At 41.8% G+C, this 16,465-nt stretch overlaps 1 protein-coding gene and 1 long non-coding RNA gene across 2 annotated transcripts in view; one reads left to right on the top strand and one right to left on the bottom strand.

Annotated features, from left to right (window-relative positions):
• LOC308620492 overlaps positions 1-16,465 on the bottom strand; it is a 99,084-nt gene that overhangs the window by 73,113 nt on the left and 9,506 nt on the right. The gene's annotated exons all lie outside the window — the stretch shown is intronic.
• Positions 676-15,852, top strand: CBLIF (cobalamin binding intrinsic factor; the record flags this gene model as incomplete). The annotated part of the gene is made up of 9 exons (XM_081239438.1): positions 676-754; positions 1,452-1,628; positions 2,356-2,493; positions 2,885-3,025; positions 4,872-5,053; positions 9,160-9,337; positions 10,709-10,910; positions 13,054-13,172; positions 15,791-15,852. 9 exons carry the CDS (start codon positions 676-678, stop codon positions 15,850-15,852), a joined length of 1,278 nt encoding a protein of 425 aa, XP_081095564.1.

Genomic DNA, 16,465 nt, shown 5'->3' with positions numbered 1-16,465 from the left:
TGAAAGCCCTGGGTGTTTGAAACTGCTTTCATCCCCAGATAAGGAAAGAGAAATCAAACAAAACGATTTATGGCCCATTGCTTTCCCAACATCAAACAACTTCAAAGAGCCTAGGCTGGAACCCAGGTCATGTCAATTTAATTCATTGCATAAAGCCAGACCTCACCTGGCTGATGCTCACTTGAGAGCCTAAGAGGGCTTATTGTAATAAAGCAAGTGCCTCAGACTGTGAGGTGGTGCCTTAGGAATCCCCCAAACCTCAATGAAGTGGTTGCCGATAAACAGCCAAGAGGCGGTCTGGGTGTGCAAAGGCTTAGGAGAAGGTCTCTCTGTTACATTCGCACATTAGCCAGCCTGCCAGGATTTTAGTAAAGGACACTTGGTCATTGCTGCCTTCACCGCATATTAAGCCCCGAGTGTCTCCTATGACTGTGCGGCCTACAGGTGACCTTCAGGCACCTTGGAGGCTCTATAGTAGGTAAACTTAGATAAGCAAATGGAAATTAGTTTTATCAGGGAGAGAGCAGTCAGCATAAGTGGTTAGGAGTGGCTGGAGGATGGGGGAGGAGGGCAGACTGTTTTACAAAGAGAAGCATATATAAGAAAGAGTAGAGAAATACTCTACTTGCAAACATTGGGACGTGCGAACGGGAGATGTGGACAGGAGAGAGTGGAATGACCCGGATCACCCTCCAACTCCTGACCCTTCTCTGGGCTATGACTGGGACCAGCACCCAGACCCGAAGCTCATGCTGTGAGTAGAGCAATTCTTCCAAGGTCAGGGAAGCAGTTACCCTGGGGATAGGCAGAAACCTCAGACACTGACGTCTGCTCATGAGATAGTGCCTGAAAACAGTGATCACTCTAGGAGTTCCAAAACGGGTGAGTCAGGGTGTGAGTGTCTGTGGTTCGTCTTTCCTGACTTAATAGCATAAGTTCTTGGAGAGGCAAGTCGGTGCATTTTACTTTAAGAGAAATGGAAATACCATTGCAGGAATGATGGTTGAAGATACAGAGAAAGACCCTCAGTGGCTGTTCTGACCAGGTACCACTACTAGTGAGAATGTTGGGTACCTGCTGAGGATAGGTCATATCCCAAATCTTTCATAGTTTTCACGTAAGAGGGAGAAAAAAATGGATGCAAGGAAATCAGTGACTTCTAGGAACATGCTAGAAATAGCATGAAATGTCTGTGAGCCATAGTGCTCGATGTTACTAAGTGAAAAATCACTTTCTTAAAGATAAGGGTTATTTGGGAAGATGTAGGGACTAACTGGCCTCAAAAGAAAAAGCCCAATGTTTTCTCCATTGCTCTTTAATAATCACTCCAAAGGGAGCATGCCTGAGGATACCAAGGCTAATCCTGTCTTCTCCTAAGAGACACAGGAAACATGTTTCTGAGAAGAGGGAATGAGGATGAGGGGTTTGGTAAACGGCTTTGTCCCTTGCAGCTGTTCCCTTAGCAGAGCAGCCCTGGGTTAATGGCATCCAAGTGCTCATGGAGAGCTCCGTGGTCAACTCTACCTTCCCAAACCCCAGCATCCTGATTGCCATGAACCTGGCCGGAGCCTACAACTTGGAGGCCCAGAAGAACCTGACTCACAAGCTCATGGACAGTGACACAGCTGGTGAGAAGCCAGGGCCCCTCTGCCTGCTCCCTAAATCTCCACCCCCAGGGCCCACCTCCATGTCCCCCCACCCCAATGCTACCTGTGATGGTACCTGAATCACCCAAACACCTTTCCCTGCATACCTGGAAGGACTCATGTGTGAAGTCAGGGCATTCACACAGGAGGGCAGTAAAGCAGAAAGAGCTCTAGATTAAATGGAAAAGAGGGGATTTCCAGGTCTGGCTCTGCCACTTACTAATTCTGTGACCTCGAACTAGTCACAGATCCCCATCAACCACACGGTCGTCATTTGCGAAATGCAAATAATTCTAATAACAATAGCACTAATAGCAGTAACAACAACAATAACAATAATAATAAAATCTCTGTTCTGCCTACCTCACAGGAGTTGCCTTGAGGTTCAAATTAGATAAACTTGAGTAAAGTTAAAATTATCTTGTAACTATACATTTTTTATATATGAATTTGTATGGGTATTCTTGCTGCTTTTCTAAACAGATACCAGGAATTCCTGACGGGATTGTCAAGTCACATAGAGGCCACTAGATTAATGGCCTACTTAATGTTTTTCCATACTTCTTTCCCTGAGAAAGATCAAAAAACTAATCACATTATTTAAAAAATCGAAATGATCTGGAAAGAAGCAGAGAGCTCAGCCTGGCCCCTGGTGCTCTCTCTCCCCTGAGAATGCCTTTGTTTAACTATATTGTTCTCTCTTCTACAGACCTTACCATTGGTCAGCTAGCCCTCACCATTATGGCCCTCAACTCCTCCTGCCAAGACCCTGGGAACAAAGTATCGATTCTACAGAGTCGAATGGAGAACTGGGCATCTTCCACTACGACCTCACCAGAAGGGAGGGGTAAGTGAGGCAAAGGGCCTTTCCTGAGAATTTTAAATCTATAAAGAAAAAGGAAGGGAGTGTGGAAGTTTAGGCAAGAGACACAAAGTACCTCTGATGATCCCACAAGTGAGATCTCCACTTCCAATCCAATGAACTAGAAAAGGCCACTATCCCAGGGAAACAGTTCTATGCCATCATTGAAGACAGCAGCATCCCTTTTATTCTGTTCGCATGCCAGATGACAGTCTTATTCTGAGACACACGGAAGTTATCTCTTGCCATATGGTATCCTTCTTTTTGCACAGGTTTTCTAGCAGTGTCTCTTTAAAAGGTTTGCCTTTTCCTTTTTCACAAATATCTTCTTTATGGTGAATGTTAGTCTTATGAAGCCCCTCTATCCCTTTCCAAGGCCTCAATACCCACGTTTCAACCTTCTATGGGCTCAGTCTGGCGATCTTGGCGCTGTGTCAGAACCACCCGGAGACGACTTTACCCATAGCAGCCCTCTTTGCCAAGAGCCTGCAGAACAATCCCACTCCCTTCAACGTGGGTGAGTAGGTCACCACTTTCACACAGTGAGCTGGGAACATCGAGGTCACTGAAGGGTAGAGTTGGAGGGAAAGTGGGAGGGAGGGAGCTTTCCATGGAAGAGGAGCTGAGGACCATGAAAATGTCTGTAAATGAGAGATACTTGGCAAATATTTGTTGGACATGTGAATTAAGGTATAAATGAAAGAGAGAAAATAAAACAGAAACCAGAACAATACTTGACATGTCTGACAGTTACAGACAAATCAGAATCTCCATGGAGAACAATAAATATGTCATCCAAGTCAGGAGTTGTTCCCAGACGAGTGATTAAATTATTAAATCAGTGTCTGGACTCAGTCCCACCCTGAACCTCCTCTTTAATTGCTGCTGACGCTTCCACACTCTATTCTTCTCGATGCTTCTCCTTACTACATCCAAATATTCTCTCTTTTTTTTTTTTTTTTTGGCTGTGCTGGGTCTTTGTTGCTGTTCGCGGGCTTTTTTTTAGTTGTGGTGACCGGGGTTGGAGCATGGGCTCTAGGTGCATGGGCTTCAGTAGTTGTGGTTCGCGGGCTCTAGAGTGCAGGCTCAGTAGTTGTGGCGCATGGGCTTCGTTGCTCCGTGGCATGTGGGATCTTCCCAGACCAGGGCTTGAACCCATGTCCCCTGCCTTGGCAGGCGGATTCTTAACCACTGCCCCACCAGGGAAGTCCCCAAATATTCTCTTTATACTAAACAGCTACTCTCTGAACACTAAACCCATAATGCTCCCCTTCAAGGATGCACTGGAACCATCTTGTTCCTTCACCCTGCAAGCACGTGGCTGCTTGTGAATGGAAGCTCTATCCTCTACCACACCATGTCCTTCTTCTGCACATAACGATCCCTTCTCTGTATGATGCCCTCTGTGGGGGCTACTGTTATGTCCCTCATTGGTGGTCATCTTTTCTCCTCTACCACTATCTAAGCAACAGTATTATCTCAGGTTTTCACCTCTTATACATGCCACATCAGCAACCTCTCTCTTTTCAGGCTTTATCAGACCGGCACACAGGTAGATATTTACTCAAGTACCCTCCCCATGGGTCAAACACAGACTGGCCTCTGTTTCCCATCTGGGACCTCATGCATTGCTGGGGCCTCTCTGCCAGTTCAGGAAATTGGGACTTCTTTGCCAACATTTTCATCCTTAATGAGGTGATGAAATTTTGGGTGGAGATTAGGGTGGGGAGGGAAAGATCGATGAAAAAAATGCCATCAGGCAAGTCTTTGATTTCTTCTGGTCTCGTCATGCCAGAGTTTGCCCATTCAGTTCACCCATAATAAGAATGAAATAATGAAAAAAGCCCTTGTGCTGGGTACTATGGGAGATGAAAATCACCGCCCTCCCCCCATCTGAGAACTCACAGGGCACAGTAACAGCAGAGAGTGCTAAGATAGCAAAACAGGCACAAACAACAAATGCCAAAGGAATCCAGAAAAGAGACGACACTTGTTGTGTGGGGTGACAGAGAGGACTTCAATGAGAGGTGGTGATGGCTGGAACTTCACCAACTGCTGACATTTTGAAAGATAAACATTGGGACAAGAGAAGTGGGATTGAAAATGCTGCTAGTCGACTTTCATTCAAAGCGTGAGCTGTGGAGTCATACAGATCTGCATTCAGGTGTGTGGCCTTAGGCAGTTACCTAACCTCTCTGAGCCTCCATTTCCTCATCCCCTAAACGGAGATAATTATAGGTCCTATTTCACAGATTGTCCTGAAGGGTAAAGGAGATAATGAACCTGGACACAATAAGCACACAAATTTTAGTTGTTCATATTGTGGTGGTGGTGGTTGTCTTATCCCGTACTGTGATTCTCAGACACAGGAGCAGTGGAGACCTTGGCTCTGACCTGTATGTACAACAAGATCCCCAGACATTCAGAGAATGGTTACAAAGACCTGTTCCGTTACGTACTAAACAATGCTGTGCAGAATATCAGCATGAGGATCCAACCCAGTGGCACCATCGGAGACCTCTACAGCACTGGCCTTGCCATGCAGGTAAATGCGTCATTGATACACTTCGCTGGGTCCATGTCCCTAAGCCTGGGTTGTAGGACCAAGAGTCCAGGCTTCTGGTAGTATCTCTGGGGAGGACCAGCTACTGTGACTAGAGGTAGACTCCTTACGGCACCTGTGCCTCAGTTTCTCTACTGGTGAAATGCAGGTATGTGTTAATTCATCCCTACCTCACAGGTAAATTATAAAATCAAATATGCATGAACTCTTTTCCCTTCCATGGGAAAAAAAAAGAAATAAATAAATCTAAGAAATATATTGGTTTATTATGAATAATGATCAGTTTGTTCATAATAATTACAGACAATTGAAAGTTTGGTGTATTAAAAAATAAGGATATTCAAGGAGGTCCTCAAAAAATTTGGAATCTTCTGATTCCATGCTGCCAATCAAGTGTTCTTTTATCAGATCTTTACCTTGATCCAAGAAAAGGTGGGATTGTATTCAAAATGATTAATGAAAATAATCTAAAACTGCCTGGACATCTAATATTTGTCAAGGTCTTTTACTATCTCAGTCTCAGTTCAACCTCACAAAGATCCCTAATATATGTCAACGCCAGATGTGTCTGGTCATCAAGTCTATGCTCAGTCCTGTTTCCCTAGTATAGAGTCTCAGGCTTGGATTCTATAAGATGCTGCTTGATATAGCTCCAAATACAACCACACACACACACACACACACACACACACACACACACACCCCTCCCCTTCCGTTGATTAGGGCAACATCTTCCCACAGAAAACACACCAATAATAACGGGGAGAGAGAACCAACTAGAATCAAAAATTAAAGGGTCATCTGTGGCCAAATCCTGTAGTCCAAACTAAGAAATTTATGCTCCAGTCTCAAAATGCCCCATGGGATTAATAGAAAAACTACATCATGACCTTCCCAACTTGGAAATCCCAAAAAACAGAGAATCATAATATTATGCTTAGTGAATTAAATCAAGCAAAGAAAGATAAGCGCTGCATGATATCACCTATATGTGGAATCTAAAAAATAATACAAATGAATGTATATGCAAAACAGAAACAGACTCATAGATATAGAAAACAAACTTGTGATTACCGAAGGGGAGAGGGAAGCGGGGAGGGACAAATTAGGGGTATAGGACGAACAGGTACAAACTACTATGCATAAAATAGATAAGCAACAAGGATATACTGTAGAGCACAGGGAATTATAGCCAGTATCTTGTAATAATCTATAATGGAGTATAATCTGCAAAAATACTGAATCACTATACCATATGCCTGAGACTAAAATAATATTGTAAATCAACTATACATCAATAAAAAATAAAGAAACAGAACCACGGAGTTACAATGCCCACCCTAAACCTAATTTAGCTCTGGACTAGTGCAGGGGGCTGGAGACTGGTCTGATATTCTATACATTATAAATTAGTGACGTAATGTAAAGCGTGGTGACTATTGTTAACAATACCGTATTATATATTTGAAAGTTACTAAGAGAGTAAATCTTAAACGTTCTCATCACAATATAAAAAATGTGAAACTATGTGTGGTGATGAATGTTAACTAGACTTACTGTGATCATTTGACAATATATACAAATATCAAATCATTTGTTACTACACCTGAAACAAATATAATGTTATATGTCAATTACATCTCAATTTAAAAAATTTTTTTTAAATTAAGATTAAAAAATGAGCAAAGGGCATAAATAGACTAGAAATTCGTTCATGTTAAACGTAAGAGTAAATACAAAGTCCCCACTCCAATGTGCCATAGGACCAACTAATGAAAAGAAAGTCAGTTTCTACATCATGTCGTGGTCAATAAAATTTTGTCAGAGAGCAAAACACTGTTTGTTTTTATGGCTGAATCATACAAAAGCTTTCCCAGGGCTCAGGTCTAGAAAGTTTTGTGGGGGAACAAAGGAAGTCTTGAAGAAATCTAAGGCAAGTTTTATTCATGACTCACTTAAAATAACCTTGCTCACCTTAGAGCCAGACAGAGAAGTGTTTGCTTTTGCTAATTTGGTTTGTGAATTCTGTTTGGGATTTTAGCACCTGCAGAGTACACCATGAAAAGCTGTACCTGGGAATTAAAGTTTTTCCTTGGAAAAAGGCAGGACCTCATCCATATCCAGATATCAAAGGCGGATTACTTGTCAGTTAGGATACATAACCTCTCCCTACCCACTGTAAGCCAGAGTTCCCAGGCAGTCTGAAGTCTGAAATCACCAGATATCATCTACTATATAAACTTTTTCTAACCTAAAATGTTCTGGTGTCAAAAACAAAGGGTTTCTAAGGCTGTAACAACTTGGGTGTGCATCCCAGATTGGCCACCATCTTAGGCAAATATTGAATTTCCTGGAATTTCATTTTCCCCATAATAGCAAAGGTATAAAAAAAGTCACAGGCACAATGTGGCATTTAATAATTATTTGTGATCTCTCCCAGTGGAAGAGAGGTGACATTTAGCTTCCTTTGCAGCCTTCACTCACCCTCTGCCAGCTGTCAGTGCCCTTCAAGTGACCTAGGCCACCCACATTGTTTCCCAGAGGCATTTCCTCCTCTTTCTTCCATAAATATTCCAACGCTTTCAAGGTTCCTCTGACAAGAACCTAACTTGGGGACATAAACTTCTTCATGCGAAGTTATTATTGACTTCTAACTGGCTAATGCATTACTCCTTTCTAAAGAGTTGGTGTTGTGATGTTTTATCCCAAGGGGATATATCTCACTTAGTGGGATTTGGCATATGAATATGGCAAGTGGACAAGATACAGATACGATTGCTGGGAAAGCCTAACTGATGCCCTTTAACCAAACTGCCCTGTAAAGGAGCCTCTGGGAAGAGCCACTGTCATGGTTACGGAGGTTAACAGAGCCTGTCAAAACTGCCTAGTTGTTCACAGTACTGCCTCTAGCTCACAGCCATTTCTGGCTCCCCTCCCTTCACCCATTTCCCATTCAAAGCTTCAAGTGAATGGGTCATCAGCAACCCCAGACCATTAACATGCTCTGGTGGATGAGTCAGCACAACCCTAAAGGCAGGGAGGTACTAAGGACAGCTTCCGCAACACACCATTACAAAATGCTTTTGCATAGCATCCCATCTGAACCTCCAATGACTGCCCCAAAGGTAGGCAGGAGCTATGATTTCTATTTTACCCGTGGGACAGAAAACTCAGCAAAGTAGAGTGACTTGCTTGGTGTATTCATCAAAACTCATTTTGCAAATAACAGAAACCCAAATAATTTTTGCTTAAGAAAAAAAAATGGAGATTTACTATTTCACATAAACTGGGGGATCCAGGGCTCGATTAGGTGATTTCAGGATTAATCAGAATAAAGGGCTCAAATCACATCAGGGATCACTCTTTCATCATCTCTCAGCCATGGTTTTTCTCATTCTCTCCTGCTGTATGGCTTCTTCAGAGTGGCTGAGAAAGATGGTCACTAGCACCTCAATGATTACTAACCCCAGCAAAGGGGAAGAAATCTTTCTCTCTCCCAATGTCTGTGTATCATGGAAGGACTCTAATTAGTGCATGTGTCCATTAATCACTGTCACCAAGAGGATAGCACTCTACGATTAGCCCAGCCCATGAGTCCACCCTTGTGGCCAGGATCGTGGAGCCTCTAGCTGACAGTACTGACATGATCAAAGAATGTGGGAAGAGTCCACAAAAGGGTGTGTAGAACAACAAAAAACGAAAGAAGTCTACTACCGTTAGATGGCCAGGTTGTCCTACAATAAAGCTTCTCCAGGAGCTTGCCTTGCCAGCTCTCATCCTCCTTCTACATGCAAGAACTGTTAGTAAATACAGCAGCCCTAATAGCACTCCCTGAAACTGAGTGTAGCTCAGATATTTATTGTGTGACTTGCTATGTGACAGACACTGAACTAAGCAGTGGGGACACAGCCGTGAATAAGACAGATGTTGTCCTGAACCTCGTGCAGCTTCGGTTTTGGACTCTGGTTGATCACAAAGATTAGTGATCAAGTCTGTCCCTTATAAGGCTAATAAAGGCCAACCCTCAGCTATACCTAATCTGTCTCTCTTTCTCTCTACCCACCCTCCCACCCCCGCCCCGGCCCCAGGCTCTCTCCGTGACACCTGAACCACCTAACAAGGAGTGGAACTGTCAGCAGACCGTGGATTCTGTACTGAATGAGATTAAGGAGGGGAAATTCCGCAACCCCATGTCCATTGCCCAAATCCTCCCTTCCCTGAAAGGCAAGACATACCTAGATGTGCCCCATGTGTCTTGCAGCCCTGGTAAGAACTCTTAACATCTGTCTCTCCCTATAAAGTGGCAACTTATGCCAGGAATGATACGTGGAGCAATTTTAAGTGGCATAAGGTCTTGTTATATCCATGACTGCCATGTAGGCAGGGCCAGTTCCCAAGAGTTGTGTGTTAGCACACAGCCATGCTGTCCTGCCCTCAGAATTCTGCTCCCACATCCACTTCATTCAACACACATTTACTGAGTACCTACTATAGGTAAATCATTTTGTTGGATGCTTGTGGAGAGAGAAGATCCATGGTCCTCACAGTAAAATAACATATGACTTCATTCATTCATTTGACAAATGCACCAAACATTAGGCAATATCTTATCATATCTGCTCTTTACAAAGTCAGGAGATGGTATGTAGACAAAAACTACAATATTTGGAAGAATGAAATAAGTATTAAACAGAAATAGAAGCCATATAGAGTGCAGAAGCAAAGAAAGTATGACCAATCATTGAGTTTGGGAAACTTAGGAGAAGAACAGAGTTGACATTTCAGCCAAGACTTGGAGATATAAAAATGTGCTCACAGCACACCAAAGGGATGGGGTGGAAATCTGGCACATTACCTTTTTATTTGAGATATCTTTATTTTATCCATTTACAAATATAATACAGAGGTACTTAAAATTCAAACATGGCAGAAATATACACCTAGAAAGTAGAGTCCTGCAAAAAAATTTATCACCCCCGAGTCTTTGGTATAGATTCCTCCAACTCTTCTTTCTCATCAAATACTAACATAAAGTATGATTCATCTTATGTTGCACGGACTTCGTGAGATAAGCAGAGATTAGTAAGCTCCTTGTCTATCTCCGTACAGAATCTACAGAGACCACAATTCAGCAATCTGACACAACCATACCAAGCATAGCCACATTCATTAACTCCTTAGGCTGCTTCCCAAAGGTTTCCCAACTTGAACAAGGTGGCCATGGAGTCCTTCCTAGGATTCTGCACCAGGTGCCCAGGTATTTTGTTAAATGGTCTGAAACGTACTACCTTTGCTTCCAGATTCTTCGGGTTAACAAAAAGCCCCAAGTGAACAGTGAGCACCGTGTAAAATACGTGACTTAGGGCTCGCAATCCTCCCTTCAGTTTCCAAATCCTTCTAACAAAATAAACGTTCGTTATGAAGCTAGCTGTCGGTTCTCCAGCTACGATCAGTTCTCTAGGATGGAACTGAGAGCTTCGTAGGTCACACCAGTTCTTCACAACAATCCACAAAGGACACAAAACCACTGTCATCTCTCCAAGTGTGTTCTGGGATAAGCTGCCAACAACAGAGCATTGGTACCTATACTACAAACCCCATAATCTTTAACAAATCTGGCCTCTTTGCTCTTCCCAGGTCATGAGGTGCAACCGACTCTACTCAACCATCCTAGCCGTGCTACTACCTCAGCATCCAATATCACCGTCAAATACACCATAAACAACCAGCTGAGGAATGTGGCACTCTTCTTCAATGAGACCATCAATGTTACTGTAAAAGGAGGATCAGTGCTACTTGTTGTCCTAGAGGAAGCACAGCGCAAAAACCCCACATTCAAGTGAGTGGCACAAGTGACATTCACCACTCCTCCCAAGCCCAACCTGAATTCCCATTCTCTCTCTTCTTCCTTCACTTTCTTGCTTTTTTCCCTTCTGATAATGTAACAGATCTTTATTTAATAGCCCCTTGAGGAGCCTGCAATCTAGTAACCAGGCAAGGCTCTCATAAAAATTAAATCATTCGAGTCAATACAAGATGGACTTTTTAAAACAGAAAGTCAAAGGAGAGAGAGCACAGTGTGGATTAGAAGAATCAAGGAAGGCTGGTGGCTTTGGACCACATTCAAAGAATAGGTACCATACGGGAAGATACGGAAGGATGGTATTCTAGGAAGAGGGGGATGGTGAGGACAAAGCACTCGAGACAGGACTGAGCAATGAGTAGACCAGCTTGACCAGACAAGAGAATACAGGACTGAATTAAATGAATGAATGATGTCTGGAAGGACAGACTGGGTGATAGATTGGGTGATATAGATTGGTGATATTCCTTACCAGGCTAAGGAATTCGGACTTCATGTTGCAGAGAAGCATTAAAAGTTTTTGAGTTAAGAAAAGTCATGTTGTAAAATGTTCATTGGTTTGTGGAAGGAGTGACAAGGAGGAAAGCTAGGGCATGACTACAGAAATGAAGCTGTAAACTGATGAGAAATTCATCTTGGAGAAATGTACTCATACCAAGGAAGATGCCCCAGGGCTCATGAGTGACTGCATGTGGGGCTCAAGAGCAAGAAGCTTCAAAACTATTGGTAGGAGTGTCAGGAAGAAAAAATGTCCTTCAGAGAAAAATCCAATTCCTTTAGATGATTAATTATGGGCATTCAAAACAGAAACATTAGGAAGCTTTTGGAGGTATAAAGCAAGTCCTAGAAAAAGAGGTCAGGACAAGCAAAAGAGATTGGGTAGTCATCTGATAGAGTTGACGACTGAAGTTAGGGACAGTGTAGTAGGTGGCAGATACAATGCTTCCAATAAACCATGAGACTGATATAATTATTCCCACTTTACAGATAGAACCACTTAGGCCCAAAATGGTTAAGTAATATTCTGAAGATCACATAACATGCAACTATTGGAATTCAGATCTAAACCCAGATTTGACTGACTCTTATGTTCTTTCTACTACCCAGTTGGGAAAGGGGAAAATACAGAAATAAATCACAAAGGAGAACATTAAACTTTGGGGAATGTTTATAGTTTGCAAAAAGAGGGAACAGCAGAGAAATATGGAGAAGCCTAAGCTATAGGAGGAGGAGGGGGAAGATGACAGGTCATGGAAAGAAAAAGAGGAGATACTTTCAAAGGAAAGATGGCCCAGTCCAAATTCTGCAGAGAGATGTCCAGAAGACTGACAAAGGCCAAGGAATAGACGAGTGACACGGGATCTATTCTCCAGGGTTAGGATAAGTACACATGTCTGCTGTCCACAGACCAGCTCCATAACTTCCCTAACTTCTGTAGAACAGGTCAAGATAAAGATCGCATTTCGAGAATACTTAATTTTCCAACAACCTGATGAATATACTTTACTTCTTCTCTAAGCTTAGCTTTAATTTTGCCTGATTTAATTTTTCCTAACTCTAAATGTAATAAACACACATAGAAGAAATTTTGAAGGGGGGAAGCATAAAGTAGAAAACAAAACATCTATAGTCTATCTACAATATAATCACCGTTGATATTTTTTATAATTTTATAGGTATTTTCTCCATGCATATTACCAATAGTTGTGATCCATAATATACGAGATAGATAGATATTTCTGATACAATGTGTATCCCACATTTTCACTTAATATTATTGCATAAGCATTTTCCCATTTCACTGAAAAATATGATTTTCATAACTGCAAGAGTCAATCTTGGATATTCATTCCATCTCTCACCTAATTTTTTTGCCCATTGTTGGACATTTACATTTTAAAAATCTGCTTATTGATAGGTTTTTTAAAAATCTGTTCATTTTATTTTTATTTAATTCCAAGTGAAGTAATTTTATGTTCATTAGTCATCTGCATTTTCTCTTTGAAACATGATTTTCTCTGATCTTTAAAGCATTTAGAAGGTCTCTATCCCTTCATCTTAACTTCTTATTGCCTGACTTAAAGTGAGGTATTAATCGTATATGATTTTATTCTTACAGATTTGAAACCACAATGACATCCTGGGGACTTATGGTCTCTTCTATTAACAATATCGCTGAAAATGTTACTGACAAGACGTATTGGCAGTTCCTGGGTGACGAAATACCTTTAAATGAAGGTGAGAGAAGAAAAGTAATGTGGGCATCTTCTCCATCGTTTGAAGGCTAAGTCTTTCATGTCCATATTTAATTTATTCATTTATTTAATCGATAAATAACTGTGAGACTCTATGTATATACAATAATTGTACATATAGCTGTTACATACGTATGTACATATGCAGATATATTATGAATATATATACAGTGTTGATAGATAGATGGATAGATAGAACAGATGGGTAGCTCCCTAAAATAGCTTTTGAAAAAAGCAAGAATCCTAACTCCACTCCGAGCCAGTGGGAAAATATCCAGTGAACAAGAAAAGTGGATTGACCTAAAGTAGTAAGAGCTAAAGAAGGAAAAAGCAGATGTGAGAAAGATTTTTTTTTTAAGTGTGTGATCTAAGAAGATGGTCAATTTGGGGTTAAAAAATTAAACACGTATGTGTAAAGCAAAAGAACAGTGAATTCATAGCCAGTGGGAAATAAATGAGAGGGATAAGATAACATCTATTAATGTAGTAACGTTATGTTATTTCATACTCACATCAACTCTGTAGGCATTAGTGACTCTTTTTACAACAAAAAAAACTAAGTCTCACAAACAAAAAAGGGACTTGCCCAAGGCATACATGTAGTACGTGATACAGCAGATTATCAAGACCACAGCTTCACTCAAAATCCATTCTTTGCCTTCTTTTGTTGTAGTGTTGTTAAAAATCACAAGAAGAATGTTTGTGTGGGGAAAGGGGGAAGAATAAAACTCAGACTTCAGCAAAACCTTAACAATCTTTAAAATGTTTGCGCAAATACTAAAATATCCTGCAACTTAAAAAGAGTACTGCTCGGGCTTCCCTGGTGGCGCAGTGGTTGAGAGTCCACCTGCAGATGCAGGGGATGCGGGTTCGTGCCCGGGTCCGGAGGATCCCATGTGTTGCGGAGCGGCTGGGCCCGTGAGCCATGGCCTCTGAGCCTGCGCGTCCGGAGCCTGTGCTCCGCAGTGGGAGAGACCACAACAGTGAGGGGCCCGCGTACCGCAAAAAAACAAAAACAAAAACAAAAAAAGAGTACTGGTCTATGTTTTTGTCGAAGGATGATGTTACCTAGTTAACCTGATGTTCATTGTCACCATTCTTTGTCAAGATGCTTCATTATCCAAGATTACAATGAGAGAGACGTTTTTCCTAGAGCCTACCATGGATGTGACAAAAAAAATCTGGCCAGTCAGAATTTGTGGAATTGCAGCACAGCATTTAAGAAAGATCTTAGAGTCACATAAGCCTTGGTTAGAATCCCTTTCTCTCTCTCTCTCTCTCTCTCTTTTTTTTTTGCCACACCATACAGCTTGCAGGATCTTAGTTCCCTGACCAGGGATCAAACCTGGGCCCAGCAGTAAAAGCGCTGAGTCCTAACCACTGCACCACCAGGGAATTCCTGAAGCCCCTTCTCTCTTTTTTTTTTTTTTTTATTATTATTATTTTTAAATTAATTAATTAATTTATTTATTTATGGCTGTGTTGGGTCTTCGTTTCTGTGCGAGGGCTTTCTCTAGTTGTGGCAAGCGGGGGCCACTCTTCATCGTGGTGCGCGGGCCTCTCACTATCGCGGCCTCTCCCGTTGCGGAGCACAGGCTCCAGACACGCAGGCTCAGCAATTGTGGCTCACGGGCCCAGTCGCTCCGCGGCATGTGGGATCCTCCCAGACCAGGGCTTGAACCCGTGTCCCCTGCATTGGCAGGCAGACTCTCAACCACTGCGCCACCAGGGAAGCCCCCCTTCTCTTATTTTCTAGCTACACTAGGCAAATAATGAATCTTCTCTGAGGCACAGTGCCCACAGCTATAATATGGAAGGAGCAATAACTATTTCTTAGCTTATTGTAAGGATTAGAAATAATGTGCTTGAAATGAGTAAATTCAGTGCCTTTTGCATGGTATTTGTTCAAAAATGCTAATCACTATCGTTATTAATTCTCTTACCACCTTCATCTCAAGAACTGCCCTGGGAATTTAAACAGGCTAATTCTCATGTCTGCCAGTTACTTTTCTTCTCTGGGGAAAAGAAAGTCCTCTGAGATCCAAAAAGATTTGGGCCTGGAATTGTCATGCTTTCTGATGCCTGGCTACTTCAGAGTTAATCATCGATTATGTCATCAGCTGTGTTTCCTGCCCAGAAAGACAAGAATGCTCAACCCACTGCCCTTCCTCACTTCTTACAAAATCTTCTCAAATGAACATGAGTTCCCGCCTTGAATGCTCTAAATTTGGCTTACATAAGCCATTTTAATAGTAACTACTTTCTTGCATACTTATTATGTGTCAGGTACTGTATGAGGCATTTGGCAGTCATTACTTCTAATCCTGAAAATAATTCTTCAGCATAAATACTAGTAGTACAACAGTGTAAATGAGGGAAGGAGGCTGGCACAAGCTAAGGGGCTTGGCCAAAGATGTGCTCCATATGGCAACTGAGAGCCTGGAAACAAGGACCCCTGAATCTCAGTTCCATGCTCCCTTCATACTAATCAACTCTATGGCGATTTTGTCTCTCTAACCAATTTAATGGGCTGGTCCCGTGGGAGGGTGGCGTGGTTATGGGCACCATGGGCACCTCGTATTGTTCTCTGCTTGTTTCCAGGAGTTGCTGACTACATACCCGTCAACAACGAGCACATCACAGCCAACTTCACAAAGTACTAAGGAGGAGAAGGATTGAGCTTCTATCAAATGTCCCCAGAGGACGGCTGGAATTATTTTTTCACCTCATTTCAAATCTGTGCAAAAAAGTCGGTATTTACAATGCTACCATATTCCTGGTTAAAACATGGAAACCACAATGTAAAATAAATGATGCAAACTTCACTGGAGTTTCAACATCTGTGACCCATGAAAGAAAAAGTCTGGCTTCTCAAGACAATGACAGCTAGTCATCATTTAAACCTAGGGTGAGGGGGAAAAGGGGACGTCTGCCTGATATTTTGGAAGGTCATTCTGATCTTCTTGATTAATTAACCAACACACTCTTTTATTCTATAAAGGAAATGATGTATCTTTACAACTTCTATTTTTATTTCTTATACCAAGTACTCCTTTTCAAATCACCTAGTGTAAACATATATATGTACACACACATTCATCCATACATAAAGTGACCAAAATTATTTCATATGAAGCTCCCAGATGGTTCAGAACTAGGTAAATCATGTTATCGATATATCACAAACTTCCATTTCCAATATTTGTTCTGTGTAAATCACATTTCAAATATATTTTATATAATTTATCTATGTATTTAATATATTAATATGAACAT

The sequence above is a fragment of the Mesoplodon bidens genome (genome assembly GCF_964165515.1).
Source record: "Mesoplodon bidens genome assembly, chromosome: 7".
Lineage (NCBI taxonomy): Eukaryota > Metazoa > Chordata > Mammalia > Artiodactyla > Ziphiidae > Mesoplodon > Mesoplodon bidens.
Note: the sequence above shows the minus strand (reverse complement) of the source record. Positions and strands in the feature narration are given on the sequence as shown.